General features: G+C 54.5%; 8 protein-coding genes across 8 annotated transcripts; 4 read left to right on the top strand and 4 right to left on the bottom strand.

The window, feature by feature from the left end:
• Window positions 1-252: 252 nt before the first annotated feature.
• Window positions 253-2,532, bottom strand: prm1 (pheromone-regulated protein PRM1; the record flags this gene model as incomplete). Its single annotated transcript, XM_025584478.1, has 2 exons — window positions 253-374; window positions 417-2,532. 2 exons carry the CDS (start codon window positions 2,530-2,532, stop codon window positions 253-255), a joined length of 2,238 nt encoding a protein of 745 aa, XP_025439820.1.
• A 1,858-nt stretch (window positions 2,533-4,390) lies between these two features.
• Window positions 4,391-8,624, top strand: BO95DRAFT_484155 (uncharacterized protein; the record flags this gene model as incomplete). The annotated part of the gene is made up of 4 exons (XM_025590327.1): window positions 4,391-4,706; window positions 4,796-5,085; window positions 5,137-7,849; window positions 7,939-8,624. 4 exons carry the CDS (start codon window positions 4,391-4,393, stop codon window positions 8,424-8,426), a joined length of 3,807 nt encoding a protein of 1,268 aa, XP_025439819.1. The 3' UTR covers window positions 8,427-8,624.
• Window positions 8,596-10,910, bottom strand: BO95DRAFT_445298 (kynurenine--oxoglutarate transaminase). Its single transcript, XM_025587115.1, has 9 exons — window positions 10,442-10,910; window positions 10,314-10,382; window positions 10,170-10,254; window positions 10,006-10,111; window positions 9,881-9,953; window positions 9,677-9,830; window positions 9,609-9,622; window positions 9,130-9,553; window positions 8,596-9,076 (listed from the first exon to the last, which is right to left on the bottom strand). Exons 1-9 carry the CDS (start codon window positions 10,636-10,638, stop codon window positions 8,786-8,788), a joined length of 1,413 nt encoding a protein of 470 aa, XP_025439818.1. The 5' UTR covers window positions 10,639-10,910; the 3' UTR covers window positions 8,596-8,785.
• Window positions 10,911-11,108: 198 nt separating this feature from the next.
• BO95DRAFT_394694 (ssDNA-dependent ATPase MGS1) lies at window positions 11,109-12,877 on the top strand. Its single transcript, XM_025583700.1, has one exon. It carries the CDS (start codon window positions 11,219-11,221, stop codon window positions 12,806-12,808), a length of 1,590 nt encoding a protein of 529 aa, XP_025439817.1. The 5' UTR covers window positions 11,109-11,218; the 3' UTR covers window positions 12,809-12,877.
• Window positions 12,878-13,238: 361 nt separating this feature from the next.
• cdc31 (putative cell division control protein Cdc31) lies at window positions 13,239-14,429 on the top strand. Its single transcript, XM_025581129.1, has 3 exons — window positions 13,239-13,482; window positions 13,636-13,718; window positions 13,829-14,429. Exons 1-3 carry the CDS (start codon window positions 13,362-13,364, stop codon window positions 14,345-14,347), a joined length of 723 nt encoding a protein of 240 aa, XP_025439816.1. The 5' UTR covers window positions 13,239-13,361; the 3' UTR covers window positions 14,348-14,429.
• Window positions 14,430-15,081: 652 nt separating this feature from the next.
• Window positions 15,082-17,533, bottom strand: admB (ADAM family of metalloprotease ADM-B; the record flags this gene model as incomplete). The annotated part of the gene is made up of 2 exons (XM_025582852.1): window positions 15,082-17,408; window positions 17,464-17,533. 2 exons carry the CDS (start codon window positions 17,531-17,533, stop codon window positions 15,082-15,084), a joined length of 2,397 nt encoding a protein of 798 aa, XP_025439815.1.
• A 982-nt stretch (window positions 17,534-18,515) lies between these two features.
• BO95DRAFT_516535 (putative DNA polymerase iota) lies at window positions 18,516-20,840 on the bottom strand (the record flags this gene model as incomplete). Its single annotated transcript, XM_025591828.1, has 3 exons — window positions 20,435-20,840; window positions 20,057-20,344; window positions 18,516-19,970 (listed from the first exon to the last, which is right to left on the bottom strand). Exons 1-3 carry the CDS (start codon window positions 20,480-20,482, stop codon window positions 18,516-18,518), a joined length of 1,791 nt encoding a protein of 596 aa, XP_025439814.1. The 5' UTR covers window positions 20,483-20,840.
• Window positions 20,841-22,279: 1,439 nt separating this feature from the next.
• BO95DRAFT_475343 (uncharacterized protein) lies at window positions 22,280-24,090 on the top strand (the record flags this gene model as incomplete). Its single annotated transcript, XM_025589842.1, has 2 exons — window positions 22,280-23,322; window positions 23,881-24,090. The coding sequence occupies 2 exons, from the start codon at window positions 22,280-22,282 to the stop codon at window positions 23,936-23,938; spliced, it is 1,101 nt and encodes a 366-aa protein (XP_025439813.1). The 3' UTR covers window positions 23,939-24,090.
• Window positions 24,091-24,979: the final 889 nt, after the last annotated feature.

Genomic DNA, 24,979 nt, shown 5'->3' with positions numbered 1-24,979 from the left:
AATCTATGTATCATGCAATGTAGAATACACTATCGTAGCCACGTTCTACGGGTATATCACGCGAGGCCTAAAGCGAGAGGTAAGGAGACGGGCAGCGCTGGAAGTGGAGAAATCATCCGCCGGGAAACTGTAGACAAGACACAAAGAAGAAAAAAAAAAAGAAAAGAAAAGGCTCAGCAACTGGACTACCACCTCGTCCCGCCCTCACGGACCGAGAAGAAGTGGATTTCGAAAGGAAGTGGAGAAAGGAGTTCAATGCTTCTCCATCCCATACTCCACGTAACTGCTACCCCGCAGATCCGACACCCCGTCCACACGTAAGGCGTTCCTCTGGCCCGCGAACCCGACCTTCTCATCCGGGTACACCCCTAGACCTGCAGTTGTTGTTGTGGTATTAGTCGATGCGGTAGTGGTACTCATGGCGGCGGCGGCCCCCATCCCCGTCTGCGTCGCGACCTCGTACCGCGGCGCAGCAGCAGCGGCGTCACCATCACTGACATCCAGGTCGAAGCGCTGCTGATGCTGTCGCGGCATGCTGGTCAGGGGCACATCGATGAACCCTGCATCACTGGGACCGAGGCCGGGATCCGGCCGGGAGGAGATGGGGGCGGGCCCGCCCTCGCCGCGGGTCTTGTCCTTCTTGGCAAACAAAATCAAGGCGCGGGTGACGCCGAAGAGGGCGTTGACGATCCAGACCAGGAGGATGAAGGCGGCGATGATGGTCTCGAGGCGGAGGCCCTTCTCGAAGGCGGCGATGACCTTGTCGACGACCTCGGTGATCTTGTTAGAGGTTTTGTCGCCGGCCTCGGCGAGGAAGCTGTCGTCATCGGAGGCAGTGCCGTTGATGGAGGCGGCGGCGCCGCGGGAGAAGACGTCCTCCGGGAACAGGGGGAAGTCGACGTGGGCGTGGTCGTGGACCCAGGTGAGGCCCTTCTGGACGCTGGCGACTTTGAGGCCGATCAGACAGTTGAACACCTCGAGGAGCGGGTCGTAGAGGATGGTGTCGCCGAAGGTGCCATTCAGCACGTCGATGGTCTTGTCGACGAAGGTGTTGAGCGTGTCGTTCAGCGCGGTGGTGCTGGTGTTCACCCACCCCAGCACGTTGGTGTTAATTTGCGAGTCGACGTGCAGGATCGCCGTGTTGGTGTCATTGGCCCACTCCGCCGAGCTGTTGGCCAGCGCCGCCACGACCTTGTCGGCGAACTGGCCCACTTCCTCGGAGAGCTCGGGCACGGTCCGCTTGACGGCGGACAGGAGCACGTACTGGCACAGGCACGAGAGGAGCCCCGCCAGCGCCAGGCACAGCACGAACAGCGCCGCGGGCGTCGTCGCGTACGCGATCGCCCACCGCACCAGGATCTGCGCGCGGCTGTTGCTGAACCGGCTGGCCGCTTTGATCCCCGCCGCCGCCGTGTACGGCCGCGACACGATGTACACCACGTCCATCGGGTCGTGGGCCTCCTTGCGCACCAACTGCGAGCGTTCCTTCATGTGCCGCCAGCGCCGGATCTCCTGCCACGCCATGGGGACGCAGGCCAGGATGGCGGCGATGACGAGGATGGCGATGAAAATCTTCCGCGCCGTGAGCGCGGCATCGGTGGCGCCCTCGAAGAAGGAGTTGATGCCGTCGTTCGAGTCGCAGAAGGTGAGTTTCTTCTTCGCCGGCACCGAGAGCGCCGACGCGTTGAAGCTGTAGCTCCCGAGGGAGCCGTTGACCAGCTTCTTGACTTCCTCGAATGGGAAGCGAAGCACGTTCTCGGTGAAGTTGCTGACTTCGTCGAAGGTGGGGATCGAGCTGTTCAGCTTGTCGAGACTCGCGTCGATGGACGAAGGGAGGTGGGCGTTTTCGAGGCTGTTAATGGAGTCGGTGAGGTTCAGGGTCGGGACGCTCGTGCCGACTGCACTGAGGACGGTGTTGACCTTTTCGAGGAAGCTGTTCAGCGTGTCCTCGAACGTATCGACGGTCTTGCCGATGTCTTCGCCGACGGTCTTGATCGTTGAGTTGAGGAAATCGGCGGCGTCTTCCAGGACGCTGACTCCGATCTCAACAGCGCCGCGCACGACCAGCGTGAACAGGCAGAGATAGGTCTGATACATGACCTTGATGAAGAAAATGACCAGCTCTTCCACGGCCGTTAGCGACAGCGTCAGCACGCTTTCCAGCCCGTCGATGGCCGCGTTGACCGTCTTCACCGCCACCTCGTTGACCCCCTGTGCTAGATAATGCGGCATGGAGGCCATCGTGCTGCCCATGGTTTCCACGGAAGTACATGCCGATAGTGCTTCACTCTTGGCCTTGGCCATGTCGCTCTCTATGCTCGACACGGCCATCAGGACTCTGACCAAGACTAAGAGCAGCAAGATGGTCCATCGGTTGATCCATGACTGTGACAAGCGGGCGCGCAGCCCCAGGTAGGGTGTGATGCCGTCCGGGTGAAGTGGGATGATCCGACCAGAGCCTCCACTAGGATCATGGGCGCCGTAAGGTGGCAGTAGGGGGAATATGTTTCGTGCAGGTCCGAAGATCCCCATAATGGCGATCGACTGGTAGTCTCGCCGAAAGTGCTCGATTAACTGCAGACACAGAATATGACGGCCAATGGAATCCCAAGCAAGTATAGTAAGCACCAAAGGGGAATGAAAATAATAGAGAACAGTAAGAAAGTAAGAATAAGATAATCCTGAGCCAGCAGCGAGTTATCTCAAAACTCCACAAGCAAGTCTATGATGCAGTGTCTAGTATGTCGTGGTAAAGGTTAAACAAAGGGAATTATCGTATTATTTAAGAGACCCAGAGAATGCAGTGTCAATAGGAGAAAGGGATTAACACAAGAAATGGTCCATCATTCGAGGGAGTGCAAAACAATGGAGACCCAGACAGGGGGAGCCAGGCGGGCAGTCATTGTACAATATATGGGTCTTTGCTTTCCACCAGGAGAGCTCTGCGGGATAAACACATTCATGGCCGCTGCGAAAGTGAGACAAAGATAGTAAGTCATGATTGTTTGGGGGCTCCATCGCCGCGCCAAAGGAGGCTGGCTACCACTCAGGACAGCGGTACGGAGATCGCAACAAAGACCAAAGACCTGATGGGGGTGAGCAGCTGATTTCGAAATTTTTTCCCTTCTTTCTTTAGGTAGCTTGGTTTCATCTGGCGCAGAGATCGTTCCCGTGCAGACGAGAAGATAGACTTGATGATCTGATGGGTTTCTGCAGCAGTGGCCCGGCCGAAGATAGTAACGGCGCTTAACACTTCAGCCCAGCGCAAGCGCTCTGAGCCACTCATTTTGATCAGTCTTGAAGGAGAATCGACCCGGAGCCCCACAGTGATCGAAAGACTAAATTAGCCATGCCATCGTGTATATGGTCTTTTCGATCTGGGCTTGTTTGGTATTGAGTGTTGAACCGAGACGGCGCTTCCTGGGCTGTGGTGTTGTAGGCAGCAGGCAACGGGGGGTTTTCTGTCATTTGACTATTCCTAGAGGCATCTGAAACTGAGCACCTTGAAACTGGATACTAAGGATATTGAGTACTCAGGCATCAATAATCGTCTTGGTCAATGACTCAGATGATGGTCTAAGTCTTTGCTTTTCATAAAAGTGTAGGTAGTTGTCTGAGACCGGGAATCAGCCTGCGACAGAAACAGAGACAAGACTAGCGGCACGTGATGGCGGGCTCTTCACTACGTGCTTCAAACTGCATCGGGAGTTTGTATTTTCTTCTCTTGCTGATAGGCATGATCTTACTTCTGCGCGTCGTACTTGACTTGCTAGAATGTAAATCGTGGACACATGGACTCATTCGATGTCATCTTCAAGGAGATAGCCACCGCCACGGAATCGGCTTCGATATAAAGGAGTTATGCTTGCATTGAATACATCGCTTAGTCTTAAGATATTCTGAACTAAGACTTTTAACAAACACAGTTCTCATAAATAAGCTCAGAATCCTCTTGGAATCACACAATCAAGCCGTAATTTAGCAGCGCATTTCAGTATCTCATAGTGTAGTGAATTATGAACGCAGGATGGCATGGCTCATGGCAGCCCCGTAAGGGACCCGCATGGTATTGCAGTGAATAAATGAAAAAGGGTCCTGGGCAACACTTCTGTATGGCGTCCTTCTTTCTCTCGTGCATCAGTCCATCAAAGCTGTCGGTCACCAAGCCACCAAGAACAAATACATCGAACTGGTCATCTGCGGTGTGAGCTGAAGCAACACTTCCGGTATAACATTGCACTTGGATCTACCAGACATGTTAGCACTGACAAACGACAGAAATCGAGGGTGAAGCCGAAAAGAGAAAAAGGCTCACCAAGCAGATTGCGCACCTAATCCGCTTCACCTATCCTTGCCCTGTCATATCGTGCAGACCCAATGTGATATCAAGATGGCCAAGAGTCCTCGAGGCAACAAGCAGAGAGCAGCAGTAGCAGCAGCAGGCTCAGACGAGAAAGCCGCGTCCTCCAGCTTCCTGGCCGAGCTTGACCACGCACTGGAGAGCCGGCCAGTCAGTTGGTTACAGGCCGTGGAGTCTCTCAGTCAGAATCCATCAACTGAACCGCCAGGTCACGGGATCACTAAGTCGATCGAACAGACAACCATTCACCACAACACAGATCAGAAAGATAACAACACAGCGGGATGTGACGAAAGCAACACCGCCTATGACAACGATATCTCTGATTTCGAAAGCAGTGGTGCCAGTACGTTCTTCCTCTACACAACCATCACTCCATCTCCCCATCCCCCTCACCTCTACTTTCATCCATACCCAGTACGATGGGTCGTCCAGCCAGACTAATGGAGTCCGTTGGACAACCCACAGGCAGTCAAGAAGATGTCTCAGTAGACAGGAGATCTCGTACTGAGGCGATTGACTTGCTCCGCGCGAGAACAGCCACTCGTTCGACTCCCACTTCAAGCCCAACCCCGACGCAGACCCCTTCGACACCTGTTGTGACGGTGGTTGATACTACACCAGCCAACGCAGTTGATTCATCTCATCTTCCTCCTACCTCCTCTTCAACCGAGAACCCAGCTTTTGAGCAGTCAGCCAGCCTGTCTGTTGCATCATCTCCCAAGGTTCGACCTTCTAAACAGTAATTAGGATCTTCTCTTCTAACCTCCCGACAGGCTCTACCATCCGAGCAGCCAGCGACCTCACCTCTTTCTCCAGGATCTGAGGACAAACCTTCTGATCACATACTGAGTCCATCTGTCTCATCGTCTCCCAAGGAACAACCTTCTGCGGAGCCCCTGAGCTCGCTCGCTCCTGAAGCATCTGTGGGTATATCCAGTGAGCAGCCAGTGAGCTCGCCTGCCATATCATCACAGGATAAGGATTGTGAAGAGCCTTTGGACGTGTCGGCTCCCATAACATCTGAGAGTAAATCTTCTGAGGCGCCAGTGGCCACGGCTAGACCTTCAACACCCGAGAACAAACACTCGAGCTTGCCAGCCCGTGCATCTCCATGTAAGGTTCAGACATCGGAGCAGATATTGAGCTCACCTATCCCTTCAGTTTCCGAAGACGAGCCTTCTGAACAGAGTTTGAGTCCACCTGTTTTTTCAAGCTCTGATGATAAGCCTTCTCAACAGCCTTTGAGCTTACCTGTCCCTTCGAAGACTGAAGACAAACCAGTCGGCTCAACTACCCCTTCGCCTCCCAAAGATACCTCATCTGAAAAACCATTGAGTCCATCCATCCCCCCGAAACCTGAAGGCAAATCTTGTGAACAATCAATCAGCTCAACTACCCCTTTACCACCCAAAGAAACCACCTCTGGAAAGCCATCGAGCTCACCTCTCCCTTCGAGATCTGAAGAGAAACCATCTGACTCGAATGATCCTTGGACATCTGAAGACAAGCCTCCCGAACATCCACAGCCACAAATTCCACCCCTTCCAGCCTCCTCATCTCTTCTCACCCGGCCATCCGAGCCAGAACAGAGCCCATCTCAAGACCACTCCCCCCAGCAACCCCAGCCAACCGCACCCACCCCAAAGATGGAGCCTACCAAGTCATCCAAGAAGGCCAAAAAGAACAAGGCCAAGAAGAACAGAAAGAAGGCCAATCGTGCGGCAGCAGGAGGTAGCGGTAGTGGTAGTGGTGGCGGTGGAAGAGCAGGCACAGGAGCTGCCGAATCGAGCAATCTATCCACCAGCGGACAGAGCGAAGTCTCGAACGCGACGACCGCCCTGACCAAGTCTGTCAACGAGCACGAGCTATCAGCGAAAGAAGCAGAGACCAACAAGGACAGCAGCAACAACGGTAGCAGCAGCAGCAGCCGCCACGAGGCTAAAGCACCAGCAACTTGGAACAAACTACCTGAGCTCGCCAGCAACACGAGCAGAATCAACAAGTCGGACATCAAGCTGAGTGCTGCCGTTGCTGCTGCTGCCGCCGCTATTGCTCAGAGTAGAGGCAGTCGAAATCTCAGAGTCCATCCGGATACTACCGCTGCTGCTTCTCAGGATCAAGGCGACAGGATTCACGATCCAGAGACTGCTGCCAAGATAGTAGCCATCCAGGCGGCCATCGACAGGCTACAAGCCATACAGCAAAACCCGTCCGAGTTCGTCGAGCCGATAGAGGGGCTGCTGAGAATCGAGACGCCACCCGGTCAGTCCTGCCCGAGTCCCTTGTTGGCCAGTGCGAAAATCGCGAACATCACCGTGGCGCCCTGCCGTGGCCGGCCTGGGGCTGCAAGGTCCGAGGTGCCTACCAAGACCGACGGGGAAGAGTCGACTCTCACGAAGGGATCGGGCAAGGAAACTGATTCTCCACCTCCGTATTCGAGGGATCCTGCGCCAACCACGCCTCAGAGCAACACTGTCACCACTCGAACCGGGCTCACCCCCATCCAGGAAGCCACCGCCGAAGGCCAGCAGGAAGGCAAAGCGGGTCAAGGTGATACCCATAAATCCGGTACTCAGAAAGCAAGGGAAGGAGGTGATGCGCACGATCTGACCCCCAAGTCCACCAGCACGACCTCTACCGCGTGGACAGCCAGCCAGCATGCTCTTCAGACCACGCCCCAGACCGCCGTGACCTCTGAGCCATCCACCACCAAGACAACCGGCACCCAGCCAAAGGCCAGGGGAAACAACACTACCACCACAACGCAGTCCAGCGCCAAGAGACCAACACTTCCACTCCCACCACCAGCGACCCACCCCCAGGTCGCCAGTAGTAGCCACGCGCACCCCTCCCCGCCTCCCCCGACCACAGTCACATCCACATCGAGAGCCCCGCTCAGCCCTACCGCGAGCACCACGAGCACAAGCACAAGCACCACCCACTACCAACAGATCGCCAACGTCCGGGGCGGTACGCTCTCCAGCCAAAAGCCCGAGGGATTCTTCTGGCAACTCGACAGCCACGGCTTCCCCTGCGCGCTGCGCAACTGCCCCAAGCGCTGCAACTCCTGGGATGGCGTCACCGTGATCTGCCCGGGGTGCGGCCCCTTCTCCGAGACCCGCTACTGCTGCCGCGACCACCTGCTGCAGGGCATCAAGACGCACTGGCCCGTGTGCGGCGACCACGTCTTCGTGCACCCCTGCCGCGAGAGCACGATCCCGCGCGACGTCCGCGAAGGTCCGCCCCTGATCCCCTGCCTGCACAACTACGACATGCCCGAGCGCCACCGCCAGGCGGTGTACTTCCGCATGAACGAGCGCCAGGGCGACTACTTCATCTTCGCCGACTGGGCCGATTACGTGCGCGCCGGGTTCCCCGAGAACACGACCGCGGTGCGCTGCGCCAAGCGCGTGGTCTATACCGTGCGCTTCGAGGATCCCGAGGAGAAGGATCGGTTCCGGCGTGTGCTGGCGATTTGTTTGTTCGGTATGTTCTTTGATACAAATATTCCCTAGAGTCATGGTGAGTTGGCTGAAGTGAAATCTGGGCTGACAGAACTCTCTTCTTCCTGATAGCGACGGTTGAGGTTCATGCGCTGATTGACTACATGTACCGCCTCATTCGTGATCAACTCCGCGCCGCGAACGCATCCAAGCAGCTTGAGGCCGCGCTACGCTACCAGATCCATGCGGAGACAAACGTGTCCATCCAGCAGTACATCACGGGAGAGCGCCACGCATGTGCCACTGATTGGGACGGCCGCAACCGCCGCAACTGTCCGGATCAGGTGTGCCGGTCCGAGTATCGTCGGCTCCTGGGTTCCTTGGGCGGAGGCGGTCTACGTGAAGTTGTGAGGAATATGGAATCGACTTACTGGATTCTCCGCGCCGCCAGAACCACTCATCCGACAGTCAAAGACCCGAAGAAGCGCATGCTCGGTGAGGGCTTCGAGGGCGTGGCGGAGGAGGATCAGAGGGTCTTTCGACGTGGTGATGGCTGGGATGGCGCCGGTACCGGCAACATGGAGATCGAAGGTATGAATGAGGGTCCTGAAGAAGCATGATTGACGTTCATGTCAACATTGTTTGATCCCGGCTCCTAGGCTCTGCGTTGTCGTGTTGGGTTTCCTGGTTCGTCCTGTTACGTTTGAGGGTGTTAACCTTTCTCATCTATGTTTGCTCTGGGTATTATCAAGGCAAGGTAAACGAAATATGAAGCGGAGGTTGCTTTTCACTTGTTAGTGCTCCGGCAGGATGGAGATAATGTCATGTAACAATACAGATAGCAAATTGCAAATCTATTCAATTGTGCTCAGTCCAGCCTCCGACACATGAAGTCTATATTCTTCTAAGTCCGTTGTTGATACCAGTGTTTACCAAACATCGATGCACATCTATACGATCAAGGGTCGTGCAGTCTAAATCACTGCTTGATGTACTTTTTCAAGCCACGTAGTCTCTCTTTAGCCGTTTCGAGCACATCGTCATTCTTGCAAACGGCAAAGCGGAGATAATCCTCAGCAATGTGGGCATTGGCATCCGTGTAGAACTCGGTGGGAGGAATAGCTGCAACTCCCACCTCGTGGATGAGGAACCAGCAGAGCTTGAAGTCGCGAGGCCGGCTGGCCACATGGGGAGGGAATGGGTAATCCTCAGGCAATTTCACAGAGGCCATGTTTGCGAGGACGAAGTATCCGCCCTCAGGATCCGAGTACTATATAACTTAGTTGGTAGAATTCTTGGATAATGCACGACGTCGTCACTTACCGGAATGTTGAGTTCGTCAAAGATCTGGCAGAAACGCTCCATCTTTCCCTTCATCTCCTTCCTACTCTCGTCCCAAAAGCCGACCTTGTCTGCCTGCTCGAAAGCCACCGCGGCAGCTTCTTGGAGAGGCGAAACACTGCTGTAGCAGATACGAGTGTGGGCGCCGGAGACATACTTGATCAGGTGCTCGGGTCCGATGAGGTAACCCACACGCCAACCGGTGGCATAGAAAGCCTTGCCAGCCGAGCCCACGGTGAGGGTACGCTCATAGAGCTCCGGGGACAAGGTAGCAATGCGAGTGAAGGGAACGTAGTAGAGACGGTCGTAGACTTCGTCGGAGAGAATGATCAGGTTGTGTTTCACACAAAGCTCACCAATGCGCTCGAGTTCAGCGCGGGAAAAGACCTTGCCGACGGGGTTATGACTGATAGACGTCAGGCTTGATTTACTCCATATCAAGCTGGAATGCAAGCACTTACGGCGAGTTCAGAACCTAGCGAGGTTGAGTCAGTCGAGTACGATTTGCAGAAGAGTCCAAGTGCCTTACAATCATCTTCGTCTTCGAGTTGATCGTGTTCTCCAGCTCCTCGAAGTCAATGGACCACTCAGCGGCGGAGGAAGTGCGTGTAGCGCCATCTTTGGGGGGATGAAGCGGGACGTAGCGGATTGTACCACCGGGCATTTCGATGTTACTGATGTATCTTTGGGCGGCGTCAGACGGGTAGCAGAGGGGAAAAACCGTGCAACCTACTGGTCGAAGAACGGCTCGAAGACAATAACCTCGTCGCCGGGCTCGATGAATCCCATAAAAGCGCTCAGCATACCTTGTATTCGGTCAGCTGCGCGAACTTGCTCGCCTGTTCCAGGCAATCCCACCTTCATTGGCTCCCGTGGTAACGACCACCTCGGTGTCCGGGTTGATGGTGCGACCAAATGAGGGGGAGTAAGCATCCGCCAGGGCTTGCTTGAGACGAGGACGTCCCTGAAAGGGTGTGAGTCTATGCGGCTATGCGCTGTGGTTTCTTGGTGGAGGAATGTACCTTGGTCGGGGAGTATTGGTTGCATTCGACGCGGTCGAGAGCTTCCTTGGCAGCATCGAGAGCAAACTTGGGAGGGTTATAGCCACTAAAAAGATAGCGTCATTAGTTCTCTACTCCGGAAGCTTTCAATAGTCGGTTACTCACAAGAAACCCTGACCCATGTTCACGATGGGCTGAACGGGCGAAGCGGCAGCAGCCTCATTGACAATGGACCTGCGCGCCGGTCAGCAATCCAGGCCGCAGCACAACAGGTTTTTAGGTATGCTTCGTACCAAACATCCTGTTTCTGACCAGCGACCCTCTTAGCCGGGCGAAATGGGTCGGGACGAGCCGCAGTGGCCGACATTGGACGTGTGCAAGCTGGATAGCGGGGGAGTGCGGAGGGGAAGGCAGAAGTGCGCAGCGAAGTTGTGGAGGGCTGGACCTGGACAATTGTAGTAGAGGAAAAGAGACGGGAGCCACGGAACATAGAGGCAAGCAGTCGAGTAGGGGCCAGTCAGGAGTGCAGCGAGCGAGAGAGGAAGAGAAGAGGAGAGAAAAGAGACGGGACTGGGGGAGAAGAGGGAGCAGAGGGATGAGTCCGGGGATGGAAAGCGATGGTGGGGAAACTCAAGCTTTCCGCTTTGGGTCGAACCGGATGTTATTGCGTGCTTGGCCTTGGCAATGAGGACTGATAAGCTGTTGTTTTTACAAGATAGCACACTACTTCAGAGGTCATGAAGGTCAATTTTCTTGTTTCAATCCAACACTTGCGTTGAGGTGAGCATAAATCTTGTTGGTAGTGTCGCACAGGAATTCCGCGCGAGCTCAGGCGTTCAGGCACTCAGGCATCGCGGCGTCACATGTGTCATCGCAGATTGACAGGATTAGTCATCCGATGGCTCTTATCGCCGCCGCGGCCGACGCGTGGGGAACGCGTTAAGCATCTTCTCAATGGCTTCAATGGTAGTCGACTCTATCCCCGGTAGCTGGTCTATCAGATAGCGCGCTGCCAGTCCGATCAAGCAGCTCACTCGAACTTCTATAAATCCATCAGCTTGCTCGTCAAAATGGTATCGTGTCCCATCTGCAGCAAGTCCGTCCCCAGCTTGAAGATCAACGATCATATCGATTCCGATTGTCAGAACTTTATCGACGAGCCAAGTTCCAGCGCAGAAACCCCCTCCTCGCAAAAGGCTCCAGTCCCGTCCTTTTTCCAGCCAGCGTCTGCCCGGAAGGCTTCTACTCAGAGCAATGCATCACGAGAACCCATCACGGACTCTTCCCCGCTGCGCAATGTCAATGGCAAGCGGACAGCCCCGCTAGCGGCCGAGGTCGCCGTCGAGACGAACCATAAACTACAGAGTAATGACCTACCGTCGGAGCCCAAGCGTCCCAAGATGAACGCCTTCCAGAAAGCAGCCCCGTTGCCGGAGCGTATGCGCCCGTGGACACTGGACGAGGTCTGCGGCCAGGAGCTGGTGGGTCCAACGGGGGTGCTGCGGGGACTCATTGAGCAGGATCGCGTGCCCAGTATGGTCCTCTGGGGCGGGCCTGGCACAGGCAAGACGACCATTGCGCGAGTCATTGCGTCCATGGTGGGTAGTCGCTTCGTGGAGATCAATAGCACCAGCAGCGGGGTTGCGGAGTGCAAGAAGATCTTTGCCGAGGCCCGAAGTGAACTTGGCCTGACCGGCCGAAAGACCATCATCTTTTGCGACGAGATCCACCGTTTTTCTAAGTCGCAGCAGGATGTCTTCTTGGGGCCGGTGGAAAGTGGCCAAGTGACGCTCATTGGCGCCACCACCGAAAACCCATCCTTCAAAGTGCAGAGCGCATTGCTCTCTCGATGTCGCACGTTCACGCTATCCAAGCTCACGGATGAGGATATCAAATCAATCCTGCAGCGGGCGCTTCGTGTGGAAGGACCCAGCTACTCGCCTACAGAGCTGGTGGATGATGAGTTGATTGATTATCTGGCACGATTCTCCGACGGTGACGCGCGAACATCTCTTAACCTCCTGGAGCTCGCGATGGATCTATCCAAGCGTGCAGGGATCACCAAGGACGAGATCAAACGGGCCTTGACGAAGACGCTGGTGTATGACCGTGCGGGCGACCAACACTACGACACCATCTCAGCATTCCACAAATCCATCCGAGGAAGCGACCCGGATGCGGCGCTCTACTATCTCGCGCGGATGATCCAGTCGGGAGAAGACCCTCTGTACATCGCGCGACGGTTGATTGTGGTGGCATCGGAGGACATCGGGCTGGCCGACAATAGCATGCTCACGCTCGCCATTTCCACTCACTCGGCTGTGGAGCGAATCGGCCTCCCAGAGGCCCGGATCAATCTGGCACACGCGACGGTGGCAATGGCGCTGTCGAAGAAGAGTACGCGATCGTACCGAGGCCTCAATAATGCTTTCGCGGCCCTGGCAGAGCCAGGAGTCGCCGGGCTGCCAATTCCGATTCACCTGCGGAATGCCCCGACGCGGTTGATGAAGGAGCTCGGGTATGGGAAGGAGTACAAGTACAATCCGAATTATGCGGATGGGGAGGTGGTACAGGAGTATTTACCGGAGCCGATTCAGGGACGCAGATTCTTGGAGGAGCTGGACTTGGGGACTCAGGTTGATCCAGATCTGATGAGGTGAGAGGAACCGTGCCATGTGAGCATCTCGTACATCAAAGATGTACAATCCCACTAGAACATAGATCAGGGCAGATAGGAAAACAATTGCATACGAATTGAAGACTTGATGACCCAAAGCTGAAGCTGCCGCCAAATTCCAAGCCCTGAATACGCAGTAAATAGTTGTAATTGAGTAGGAGAGCAAGTCGACACTGAGGAAGGGAATCAACCGACTGGGCAATCTAACCTTGAATGCTAATGTTTGTTCCCGTCTTGGCTGCGCGTCTCCATCGCCCGCGCGTTTTCTCCACCACCTCCGACACTCTCATTCATTCTTGCGGCCTGATTCTCCTGAACACCTAAACACCCTCACATCACAGCACATCCTAATAACCAATCCAACCCAAAACCCCTACAGAAGCAACACAATACTGTGAACCCCCGAGAATCACACAGACACGGGCAATGAGGCTCAACCACCTCGCCTGAACCAACGCCCTCTACCCCGACCAAACCAAACCAAACCACCACACCCACCGGGTCCCTCGCAACAACAACACCACCACCACCAGAAAATGGCCTCCTCAACCCAACCCTTCGGCTCGCGCTCCTACGCCGCCGGCAAATTACCCGACCGGTCCCTCAACGCCGCCAACGCCCTCCCCTTCAGCGCGTCCTCATTCTCGCGCCACCGCGGCCTCGCCAGCGGCGGCGGCGGCATCCCCAACCCCGGCGGCGCAGGCCTAGGAGGAGCCGGGGACTTCAGCAACGACCCCAGCAGCAACAAAGCGAGCCACGCAGCCGCGCAGCACAGCCACCTGCAAAGCGGAGGACCACCGGCGCCGCCGCTGCACTCGCAAGCCCACGGCCAAGACACGACGAACCCGCTGAGTCGATTAACGGAGGAACAGCGGGAGGAGATTAATGAAGCTGTACGTACCCTTAACGCCCAAACCCATCAACCCGCCCCAAAACCAAGTCAACCTGTGACCCAAACCCATCCCAAACCATCCCGTATGCTAACACCGGCCACCAAAAAAAGTTCACCCTCTTCGACCTCGACCGCGACCGCCACCTGGACTACCACGAACTCCGCGTCGCCTTCCGCGCACTCGGCTTCTCCCTCCCCAAACAAGAACTCATCTCCTTACTCACGACCTACGGCGTACCCCGGCCCCAAGTCCAGCAACAACAAGCCCAAGCCCAATCGCAAAACCACCCCACCCCGCAGAACCCCCCGCAACCCCTCCAGAAATCCACCACCACCAACAACAACCCCCAACACCCGTCCAATCTCCTCATGCCCCTCAGCGCCTTCCAGGCCGTCACCGCCTTGAAAATTCTGGAACGGGATCCGCGCGACGAGATCCTGCGGGCGTTCGAGCTGTTCGACGAAGGTGGGAAGGGGTACATCGATCTGGAGGATCTGCGGCGCGTGGCGCGGGAGCTGGGCGAGACCGGGCTGGAGGAGGAGGAGCTGCGGGCAATGATCGAGGAGTTTGATTTGGAGGGGGTGGGCGGTGTCACCAAGGAGGCGTTTGTGAGTATTTGTTGGCAGTAGGCCCTCGAATTCTTGGGGCTGGGGGAGTGAGTCTTAAAGTAAAGTGGAAGTGATAGGTTTAGGATATTTGAGGCGAGAGGTTGGTTGGTTGGTCTTGTGAGGCTTCTTGCCTATTGGGATCATGGGTTTGGGTTCAGGCTTTAGAGGAGCACTTCTGCTTGTGTCAACGCTTGGTTGTTGTTGGTGTGGGTGGAACTGTACACCTGTATAGTTTGGCCATATGGTCTCGGAGCTGAAAGGCTGTTGACGTCTTTTTTTTTCCTTTTACTATCGTTTTGGGCATTGGGCAGGCGCCGATTGTATCTTCCTCGTTTGTCGACTTCTCTTGTACTCTCATTGCTGTTTCACTTGGCTAGTTGTCTAAAAGATATCCATCTCAAGCGGCATGAACGTGTTGAACTGAGCTTACATCCTACTAAGGTATACAAGGTTGGACAGAAACCGGTAGTCGAACTAAATTGTAAAGCAATCATATCTATTGACGAGCCTGACTGTACAATGACGATGATAAGCCGGTCAAAATAATAAACAATATGATACCCAGAACATAAGATGCACCCCCAACAGAAAATGAAATAGCCACACATCCAAAGACAAACACCAAAGACAAACACCGAACACCACCCAAACCCAATATGAAAAGAAGCAAGTGTCACAAATATGAGTCTACAATGCTCATCATGCAGCGCTCGTGTACATGCACGTTCTACGTGCGTGGCAGAAAGAAAGCAAAATCATGCATAGTGCCCTTGGGGCGGATATTGCGGGTATTGTGGTCCGGCTGGTCCAGGTCCGGGATACGGCGGCGGAGGCGAGGACAAGCCCTGGTATCCCTGAGCCGGGGCATTGTTCGGCCATTGATTCATTGGCGGAGGCGGAGCCATAGGCCCGTTCCAGGGCCCGTAGGGAGGTCGGGGCGCAGGTCGAGCCATGGGGCGTGGTTGACGACAGCGACGAACCAAGCAGGAAAGCAGGCCAAGGAGCAGCAAGCCTCCCACTGCACAGGCGACACCAATTACGATGGCCTTGTGGTCGTTGATCCACGATTTGACATTTTGTCCCTTGCAGTCTCCGTTGCTGCAGTAGCCGCCACTACCACAAGGAGTTCCATCCAGGAAATTCTGGTTGAATCCCACGCACTGACCACCGAATGAGATTGAGTTGGAGCTGCAAATCAGCTCGCACGAAGAGCTATATGCCGAGCAAGCGTACGTGTTGTTCTCGTGTAGGACGCTGCCCATCACACTGCGGCATTGATAGTCGCGGCTGGTGCATTGGCCACTGGCACACTTCAGGCCAGATCCGCTACTCCCACAACTGGTGCCATCATCTTTGTACGAGTCCGAAGGACATGAGCTGGAGTTGCCGCTGCATGTCTCGGCCAAGTCACATTCGCTCCGGCTGGCCCGGCAAACCGTGCCCGCAGAAGCATATTGGCATGACGAGCAGCAGCTGTCGTTAGAATCATCACAGACGGATCCCGACGTAAACTTGCATGTAGTGGGATTGCAGCACTTGTTGTCGCCGCAGCCAGCTTCACCACCGCAATCACAGTCCTCGCCTTCCTCGACAATTCCGTTCCCGCACTGACTACCTGTATAGGTAGTGACGCCGCGGTTCGCCGAGAGACAGCTCGACTTGACACTGTTACGGCCAATGGCGGAGCAGATATTTCCGATCGTGCACTCTGAAAACGAGCTAATGTCAGTCCCCGTCGTGGGGTTCATGATATACTTGCCGCTGGCATCACATGTCTTGGATGTCAACGGGCAGCATTGCGATGAGGACTCGAGATTTTGCGAACAAGTGTCAGAGTCGCAGTCATGCACCGCACCGAATGTGTGGCCGGTCTCATGGGCGAAAATTTGCCAACCGCCGCCAGAGGAGCGGACGACGACATTGGCACCACTGACGGAGTTGTCGCCGCTAGTAGTCACATCCGCATTGCACAGCTGTCCCAACCAAGACACGCCGACTTCGCTGCCGGTCGGACAGTCACTGAAGAGAGTCCAATACGCGTTGGAGTCACTATGCTGGCCGCGCCACTCGGAGAACAGATTCAAACGGGAGGTGAGGTTACCGCTCGAACAGGGCATGTTCCATGCAGTAGCCGCGGGTGGGTTCTCAGGGCAAGAACTCTCCGAGATAGTCAAATTCCGCAGGCCAATCGAGACATTGAAAGACTTCTCATAAACGCTGGAAGCACTGTTGACTGTGCTAATCACCCATTGCTTCGCTGCAGTCTCATTCTTGAAGGAGCCTGTGAATGAGCAGTCCGTAGCAACTCCGATCAAGGCCACTTGTTTTGTGTTGGGGCAGCCCGAAGTGTCACCTATGGTCGACGCCAAATTCACGGTCCCTGAGTTTCCAGAGACGCTGCCGGTATCCGACTGCCGCTTGCTCAATCCGAACAAGGAATTCATCGACATGACTCCCCAACGATCTGAATCCACATCCATTTGATAGGATGAAAGAACCGGGTGATTTGGATCGACATTGAAGTCCAATTGATCAGCTTGACATGATGTTGATCCCAGCACCGATCGCTTTAGCTCTGTGTGGACGCGATACATATCCGAGTCGCGGTAGACGACCATGTATTCGCCCTTGGTGTCGACAATATCGGCATCCTGCTTGCGTTTCTTCTGGAGGTAGGTCGACTTCAACTCCACGTGGTGGTTGTCCCCATGCACACTGAATACGCCTTCGAAAAGGGGCTGGTCACCGTCATGCTTGAGATAGACTCTAGCCGATCCGACTGGATCCCACATACCCTGACCCCGGCCGATTAGACTCCTTCCCTTGAAGACTTTGTGATCTTGGCGAGAGATGGGTTCCGCTCGTCGAACATTCCCATCGGCATCGAGGTATTGTACATATGCATCGTCCGCCAGAATGTCATGATTCGGCTCCAGTTCGAGCTTGACTCGTTGATTCTTGTCACGGAGGTTGAAGGTGATGTCGAAGTGTGTCAGATGATCAACCTGATGCGAGGGCGTCTGTATTGTCGGGTGGTCTAATGTCGAGATGTGCTGAATGGTGTTGGGTGACTGCGACCGGGCTGCGTTGACAAGTGAGTTAAATTGACACAAATCTCCAGGGGAAATAGAACCAACCTTGCACATCGCAAGCAAAAAGGGATATTGCGCTTGCAATCAACGGGAGGGAGTAAGAGAAGACCCTCATGGCCGCCAACGACTGGACTTCACGGCCAGCAAAACGAGCGGAAAGTGGAATGTAAACGAGTGATTTGCAAAAACAATAGCAGATGACAGCAGCGGTAAGGAGAAGAAGTCAGATCTAATTCCCCCGGAGTCTTTCCAAGCAAAACATCAGGCAGCCGCCAAGCGTGAGACAATGGTTTGGATGATCACTGCGACCCGTTATTAAAGATGGGGGGGCGGGTTTCAAATCCACTCCTGTATCTATGCCAAGGGATCGGTTGTAATTGATTGAAGCGACAGCACAATTTCTTGCTTGGTTGGTTGGCAGACAATGGAGAGATGACGCCGTATGCAGCCAGTGCACAACGAACGGATAAGGGTCTGATATGGTCTGTTACAAGACCCTGTGGCGGGAGAAAGACGATCAGGGTCTTTTCTCTCACTTTCACAGAAGCCGAGGGAGTCTCTCTCTTGGCCCGCAGAGGCGCAGCAGCCTTGGCGGGGGAAATGGCAGGAAGAACAACAACAAAAACGAATGGAATAGTGAAGAGACTGAGGCGGATCCGATCGGATAGAGATCCCTGAGGCCCTCCAAGCACTAGCAGCAGGCCTGACGAACGTCAACAGAAGAAAACAACAAACAGAGAGGGTGAGGAATGATGAAGAATTGAAAGAATGAAAGAATGGAAGATTGACAGGCGGAAAGAAGATGGATTTGTTGACAATGCCAAGCCCCCGCCCGGCCCCCTTCTTTTTCGACTCGGTCTACAGAGTAAGCGCCGGAGGCTGCATTGATGCTTTCAATTCATATCTTATCATTTTTCTCTTTTTATGATGTTGACATCCGGCTATGTCCCTTGGCTGGGGATATCATCTGCAGTCACTGCAAATGTTATAGAAAAACGCTTACAAAATGTTTGAATCATACCTACGAATCAATGCACACATGATGACATCGTCTCCATGGCAATGAATCACTTCCTTATGCTTTAACCCAAGGGATATCAATCCGGAGCTGCGTGATATAGAACATGCGCCTCGCGCGCAAAATGAGGAATCGAGGCACCACAGATATCACAGGCTATGCAGAGCATGCCCTCTTCCTCATCGCTTTCCTCCCACGCCACATCTCCCACAGGATGATCTACATTATGACTGGCCTCAGGACGAAACTCGGCAATGGTTTTCTTTGTCTCTGAGATGGGCACGTCCGCATACTGTGCGTCAGGAAATTCTTTGGTCCCTGTTCTTTGAGTCTGGAACATCTTTCCAATGTCGCGTCCACTGCTCTGCTTCCTATCGCCGGCTCCTTCAACCATGTTCGTCACCGCAACATTCATCAATTGAAGGTCCCAGCCAGATTTCTCCGGGTGCAATTTGCGGAACATGGATAGCAGGGAATCATGCACCAATCGCTCTGCCAGAGCATCGATAATTTCATCCAGGGCAAACACATATGCAGGGAGCGGCTCAGAGCGCGAGGTCCGATGAGCCGGTCGCACACCCTCAGTACCCGAGTTCCGAAGTCGCGTAGACAGTCGCAGTGTCCGAGGACGAGCCAGCCATCGGGTCGAGGACTTCTCCACGGGTTCCAAGCTGTGGACAAGTTGATCGGGCCCTGCATCTACCTCAAGGTCCTGCTCCGTCAGGTCAGTCCGCATGCGACGGAGAAGACTAGCCGTCAAAGAGGCCAATTTCTTGCGAACGTCTTCCAGAGTATTCAGACGCCCATAAGTGTCCTCGATACTGATCTGGGTGGGCACGTCGCCCGCCGGAATAACCGGCGCAGAGTCAACGCCATTTAGCAAGCCCCAGACCCGCGCACCAATATCCCGGGGTGCACCTGGTCCGCCGAGTATACGGTCCAGCAGGGCTGGTCCCATACTGGAACACAGTCGCACGTCGCGAACAGTCTTTGGCTCATCCGCCAGAGGGGGGGTGGCTGAGCTGGCCTGTGCGCCAGCTTTGGTAAGGTAAGCGGTGATTTTCCGAGTCAGCTTGGAGCCCAACCCAGGAATCTTCCGGATCTCATGTCCATCAAGAAAGGTCACCACATTACTCTCCAATGCGCCTGATTTCGCGTCGTACGGCGGAAGAAGGGTGGTCTGGTTGTTCGGTTTATGTGTGTTGCCTACCAGCTTGGCTAGCAATTTGGAGGTTGAGATCCCCACTGTGGCCGTGTAACCCATGTGGAACTCGAGTTGGCCTCGCAGAAAGCCTGCCAAGTGCGAGGCCACGAGCAGCCGCGTGTAGAGCCCTGAAATCTGCCCGTTCGAGCTTAGACTTACAGCCGTTAAATTCAGATCCGCAGGGTAAGTGGACCCGTGCACTTGGGTGGCATTGTAGGAGAAACCCACTGTGGGTTCCTGCCGGTCAAGATGGAAGAACGAGTGTTCCAGGTCATGGCGGTTGAGCAGGTCAGCGTTGTAATCGATCATCTCGGTCACGTCCATGAACACCTATGACCAGGTTAGAGGTGCTACCGGGGGCCCAGTCCGTGGTACTAAAGATAGTGCATGAACCTGTGGAGGTTCGGCCAACATACCTCATCGAAGCCTAGCCGTTCGACCTTGTCCCCCCAGACAAACGATCGCAGATAGAGGAAAAGCCGCTTGGAGGCATCGCGAAAGCGGGTCAGGTCCTCGCCCAGAACAATGACGACGTCCGGGCAGATCTGTTTGGCCTCCCTGATCAGTTGGAGCTTGCGTAGCCCCCTCCGTCGGGCTTCGTAATTACAGGTTACCACAATCTGTTTCTGCTGCACTGCCAACGGCAGCGACTTCAGCACCGGCTGCTCTACCTCAAAGACGGCAGCGTAGAAGCAGTCATAATCCTGCCATGCGAGATGAGGTTAGTCGGTCGTCGAGGTCTATAATCCTACGGAGCCGGAGGAAGCCCGGGCATGGACGTAGGGTCAACTGACAAAGTGCAAGATGATTCGACGATCGTCTCTGGATGGAGCTGTGGCCATGGGCTAACCCAGATTAACGGCCTTTGAGAGTGAGAGTTCGAAGCGCAGTGAACAAGATTGGTGGCAGGCAGCACTGTCGGCCAACCATGCGCTCGATTAATACCTAGTGTGCTGCAGCCTTCCAGTAGCGTGGTGGAGGACACTCCATTCGCTGATAGGCTAGTGCAGCAAATCCGGTTCCTAAGAATAAACAGCAGGATGCAATGAAGGAATGATGGAGACACAGACAGGCACAATGGAGTAGTTGATATCACACCTGGCACAATGCCTGCCTCATAATGAAACTTAGCAAACTTCCAAGGCTGACAGTACGGCGAGTGATGGTCTGATTGGGTGGAGACGGAAGAGGGAGGCTGGGGGCGTGGCTGGCAGATGAGAGGTGGCTGGTGCGCAGTGGACCCTGGCTGACTCAGCTGGTTCTTCTCCCGTGACAGCAGCACTAATCCCTTTTGGGACTTCCCCACAGACTAATCTGCATTCGGCCGAAGCCGCTTAGCTAAGTCCAGCCAAGGAAAGGCTGCAGGAAAGAAGACACTAACTTACAGTCCGTAGGTAGTCACTGCACAATCCATCCATCACTTGCGTATTCCATCCATCCTCTCTCCGCATTCTGGTCGGGACCAGAAGTTGCTAAGAGTCGCCAAGGGCCGTTCCAACATGCCCAAGTGACAGGAACCAGAGTCGGAGTCACTTGGACTCTCGTTTTTGTCTCTCTATCCACGCCGCTATCGCCCGGTCTCCACCCTCACAGTGAGCCCGCCGCGTGTCGTCTACACGCCCGACTGGGCCCGGAATGGACTGGATGGGCCTGTGGAAAAAAAGAAAGAAGAGAAAAAAAATATCAGGTGAAAAAAAGAAAGGAAAAAACTAGTTGGGTTGGCGTGGGATTGACTATATTTAGACTCCTCGATGGCACGATAGCTGTTGCTGATAGGCCGATACGACGTGGACGGCTCTGCTCTGGCTGCGTCTGGACTGTGATTTAATTTCCACAGCGGCTAATCCTTTGCCATCATCGCCGCCACTCCATCTTTGGGTCTGACTCGTTTTCGGTTCTCTGTTGTCATCCAAGACACAACACCAGCAGAAGAATTTTAGGTGGTGAAGATGATGAAACTCGTCGTTGGGTTTCAATCAAGTATTCTACTCAGTCTACTGAGTATCTAGTAATTGACTATGACTGTTGTATAATGTCCATTTCACGGTGACAAGACCGAATATGGGGGATCAACAGATCCATCATATCATGACGAGCACGTACTGCTTGATCGCCGGTGTTCTTAAAATAGGGCCCGTCCAAGCGCCCACCACCAGTAGTTCAGTGTCCACAGTCCACAGTCCACTTGCACTTGCACTTGCACTTGACTGACTGACTGACTGACTGACGATTTTGCCTCTTCTTTTCCGTCACATTATTATTCCTGTAAATTAGGATGGATCTGGTATCTCTCATATGTCTACGCTAAATACAAGAATCTGAATCCAGAACAAATAACAAGACTACTCACAATAACACACATAAGGATAATAATATCTATCTAATCCCACCCTGCATCTAGCCCATCCCCACTCAGTATCACAGCCCAGTGGAAGTCGGTCTGCAGCGCCGCTCATCCATCCATCCATCCATCCACTTGCGGGGCGACGTCGCACTCCTCTTCTTCTTCTCACCCATTTTCTTCTTCCTCTTAACCATCCTTTCCCTCTTTCTTCTTCAACCTCATCTTACATGAACCAGATCTCCATCCTCTCATCTGCAACTCCTGCTCTTGTATCGCAGAGGGGCCCTTGTCGACCATGCTCGCCACCTCCATGACCCCGCAACAGCCTTCCTCCAACATGGCCTGCAGTTTGGCCCCAACGACCAACACCCGGTCGACGATCGCCTCCCGACCCAAACTCACCCTTCAAACATCATCCCTACCCTTGACTTTCGGCACTTCCTCCACGGGCCTGTCGCTCTCACTGGTGGCCGGCTCGACCGCATCCCCCACCGTCCGGAATACCTTCAAGAATGCCTACGACGTGACTGCGCCCGTCTCCGCCACGGCCTCCCCCTCCTCAAAGTTCCCCAGTCACCGGTTCAGCAAGCCCTCATCACCCTACACCACCCACAACCCATACCAACTACCCATGGGGGTGCGCAGCATCCTGCGCAACTCCCCGCTCGAGCCCAGCTGCCGTCGCCGGTCCACCTCGGTGGCTACCAACGGGACGACCGGCGCTCCCGCCACGAGGCGGGTGTTCTTCCCGGCCAAGAAGCAAGTCAGCTACCGCTATCCGTTGGAGGAGGAAATCCAAAATGTCCATTACACTGCGCGCCACTCGGACCTCCACGACGTGGAGGGAGAGCGCTCGAAACCAAACACCAGCACAAGCACACCCAGCGAGGATTCGGATTCCGCCGCCAACAACTCATCATCTTCATCATCATCATCATCATCATCCGACACAAACACCTCTGACGACGAACCCCAACCCACCTTCAAACACAACCTCCTGTCGCCCGTGGAACGGAAGAAGCGAAAGCACCACAAGGCCGAACGGCAGGTCCGCGCGGTCGCCTTGCGAGAGAAGCTGGGGGACATGACACCACAGACGCCGGTGCGCAAACGCGCCAAGCGGCGCTGCGAATGGCGCTGGACGTTAGGACCGTTGGAGAATCGGGACAGTCTCCTACCGCCTCCCATCCCGGAAGAACAGGCGGCAGCACCCGGGGCAACAGCATCGTCCTCGGGATCCGACTCCAGCCCATCCGACCGGGGCTCCCGACCATCATCGACGGAATCATCCCCGTTGTTGAGTGCGACTCCCTCGCACGCGCAATCCAGTCCCAGTTCGTCTGTCGCATTTGAGCTGGAAGGAACCGACGAGTCCATGAAGATCACCACTCACGAACCGCAACGCCCTGCTACCGACCTCTCACGATAACACCCCTACAACCAACCATGATGACCTGCGCTTCCAATCACGAACTCATGCATATAGACGGCAGACGACTTTCTGAAATTTCATTCATTCCGGATCCGGCCCTTCCCGGCTCATTTTTCTTTTACTTTTGTCCGTGGACACGTTATCTTCCTGGATTGTCTAAGACATTTCCAAGGCGGTGGTGCGATGATGTCATCACCAGAACTCCCAGACCGCCCCCCTTTTATATCATACTTTCTATATATATAATTCTTTTTCTTATTTTATATTTCTAATACATACGAACCAATATCCGCACATGCATGCATGCATGCATGGCAATGGCTATTATGACTGTGCAGGATTAATCACAATCGCACCCTTTCTTTCCACTGTACTAAGTATCTGTATAATTTCTTTCCCAACGCTCCCTTTCTTCAACCACAAATGACGGACGGCATGACAGCCAAGTCCGCGATTTAATATAGCAACACTAAGTGGAGACACCATCACCACCACCTACTCCGTGGTGGTCGAAAGAAATGAGACCCGTCGCTTGTATAAATATAGATTTCGCATGCCGGGCAAGTACCGGTAGGTCACGGCGTGCCAATGACGCCCTCCCGCAGGCAGCACCTTTTCTTTTTAGTTTTTGGTTTCTTGGCCAGCAACAAGACCGGTCCTATGTCGTAGAAAAGCCCTTGCTGCGTGCGGCTCTTACTATCGAAACTTTTTCTGGATCACGAGCGGAGCGTACTGTACTGTACTGTACTGTGTTCAACCCACTCAACTGCTGGTGGGAACCCAACCCAACCCACTCCCACTCCCTATCTATGAGTAACACGCCGCTGTGTTTGTGTGTCTGCATGGATCCCAAGTGCAGTGCAGTGCAGGCTGGAAAGAAACTTGGTCTTCGCGTGACACAGCTAGGCTAGAGGGAAAGGGCAGTGCCCGTATCCATCGATGACTGCGTTGGGGTCCGCTGGCTACGATGATCCGGAAATGTGTCTATCTACCTACCTTCCCTATTCTTCTCGTTGCGCTGGACTTTCACCCCCTTGGCATTGGATGAGTTATCCGATCCCGAGTAAAAGTGTTGTGTTGTGTTGTTGCCTGCACATTCGAGATTGATGCTCCCGCCGATAAGTAGTGTGGTTCACCGAGTACTCGCTGCACTGTATCCATGGCATTCTCTATAAATAACTAGCATACATATCTCCTGTATACCCCGGTAGTAACCACCGATAACCTAGTTAAGTTATAGGACTTCCCTGAGGGAAGTGGCACGACCCACCGAGCCCCAGAAAGCGGCGGGACGGAGGTGATGAGATGAAGGTTCAATAGTCCGTTCTTCGGATATGACAGACTTTGAGATCCGGGGGTTGGGGGCTCTCAACGTTGGTGTTCTGTTGTTGGGAACCAAGTACTCTGTAGCGGTATGGTAGATTTACGGTGGTGGGTGCTGTAAGGTAAGGGGGTGGGGAGGTGCTATCACCATTGGGGGTTGGATGTATTAATAGAACTGTTCTGTGGGATGTTGGGTGTGCATGTACCTACAGCCAAGAAGAGTACTTCGAGGTAGGGTTT

Source organism: Aspergillus brunneoviolaceus, assembly GCF_003184695.1.
Source record: "Aspergillus brunneoviolaceus CBS 621.78 unplaced genomic scaffold BO95scaffold_55, whole genome shotgun sequence".
Taxonomy (NCBI): Eukaryota; Fungi; Ascomycota; class Eurotiomycetes; order Eurotiales; family Aspergillaceae; genus Aspergillus; species Aspergillus brunneoviolaceus.
This window is presented reverse-complemented; position numbering and strand designations above follow the sequence as displayed.

Bases quoted from the DNA above. Each gene is read 5' to 3' on its own strand.
- BO95DRAFT_445298 (XM_025587115.1), bottom strand. From the start codon at position 10,638: ATGTTCCGTGGCTCCCGTCTCTTTTCCTCTACTACAATTGTCCAGGTC. The intron at 10,383-10,441 runs GTACGAAGCATA...ACCGGCGCGCAG, and splicing joins GGTCAGAAACAGGATGTTTG to GTCCATTGTCAATGAGGCTG. The intron at 9,077-9,129 runs GTAAGTGACGAC...TAAGTTATATAG, and splicing joins TTGACGAACTCAACATTCCG to TACTCGGATCCTGAGGGCGG.
- BO95DRAFT_394694 (XM_025583700.1), top strand. From the start codon at position 11,219: ATGGTATCGTGTCCCATCTGCAGCAAGTCCGTCCCCAGCTTGAAGATC.
- cdc31 (XM_025581129.1), top strand. From the start codon at position 13,362: ATGGCCTCCTCAACCCAACCCTTCGGCTCGCGCTCCTACGCCGCCGGC. The intron at 13,483-13,635 runs GCCTCGCCAGCG...CGGCGCCGCCGC, and splicing joins CTCATTCTCGCGCCACCGCG to TGCACTCGCAAGCCCACGGC. The intron at 13,719-13,828 runs GTACGTACCCTT...CACCAAAAAAAG, and splicing joins GGGAGGAGATTAATGAAGCT to TTCACCCTCTTCGACCTCGA.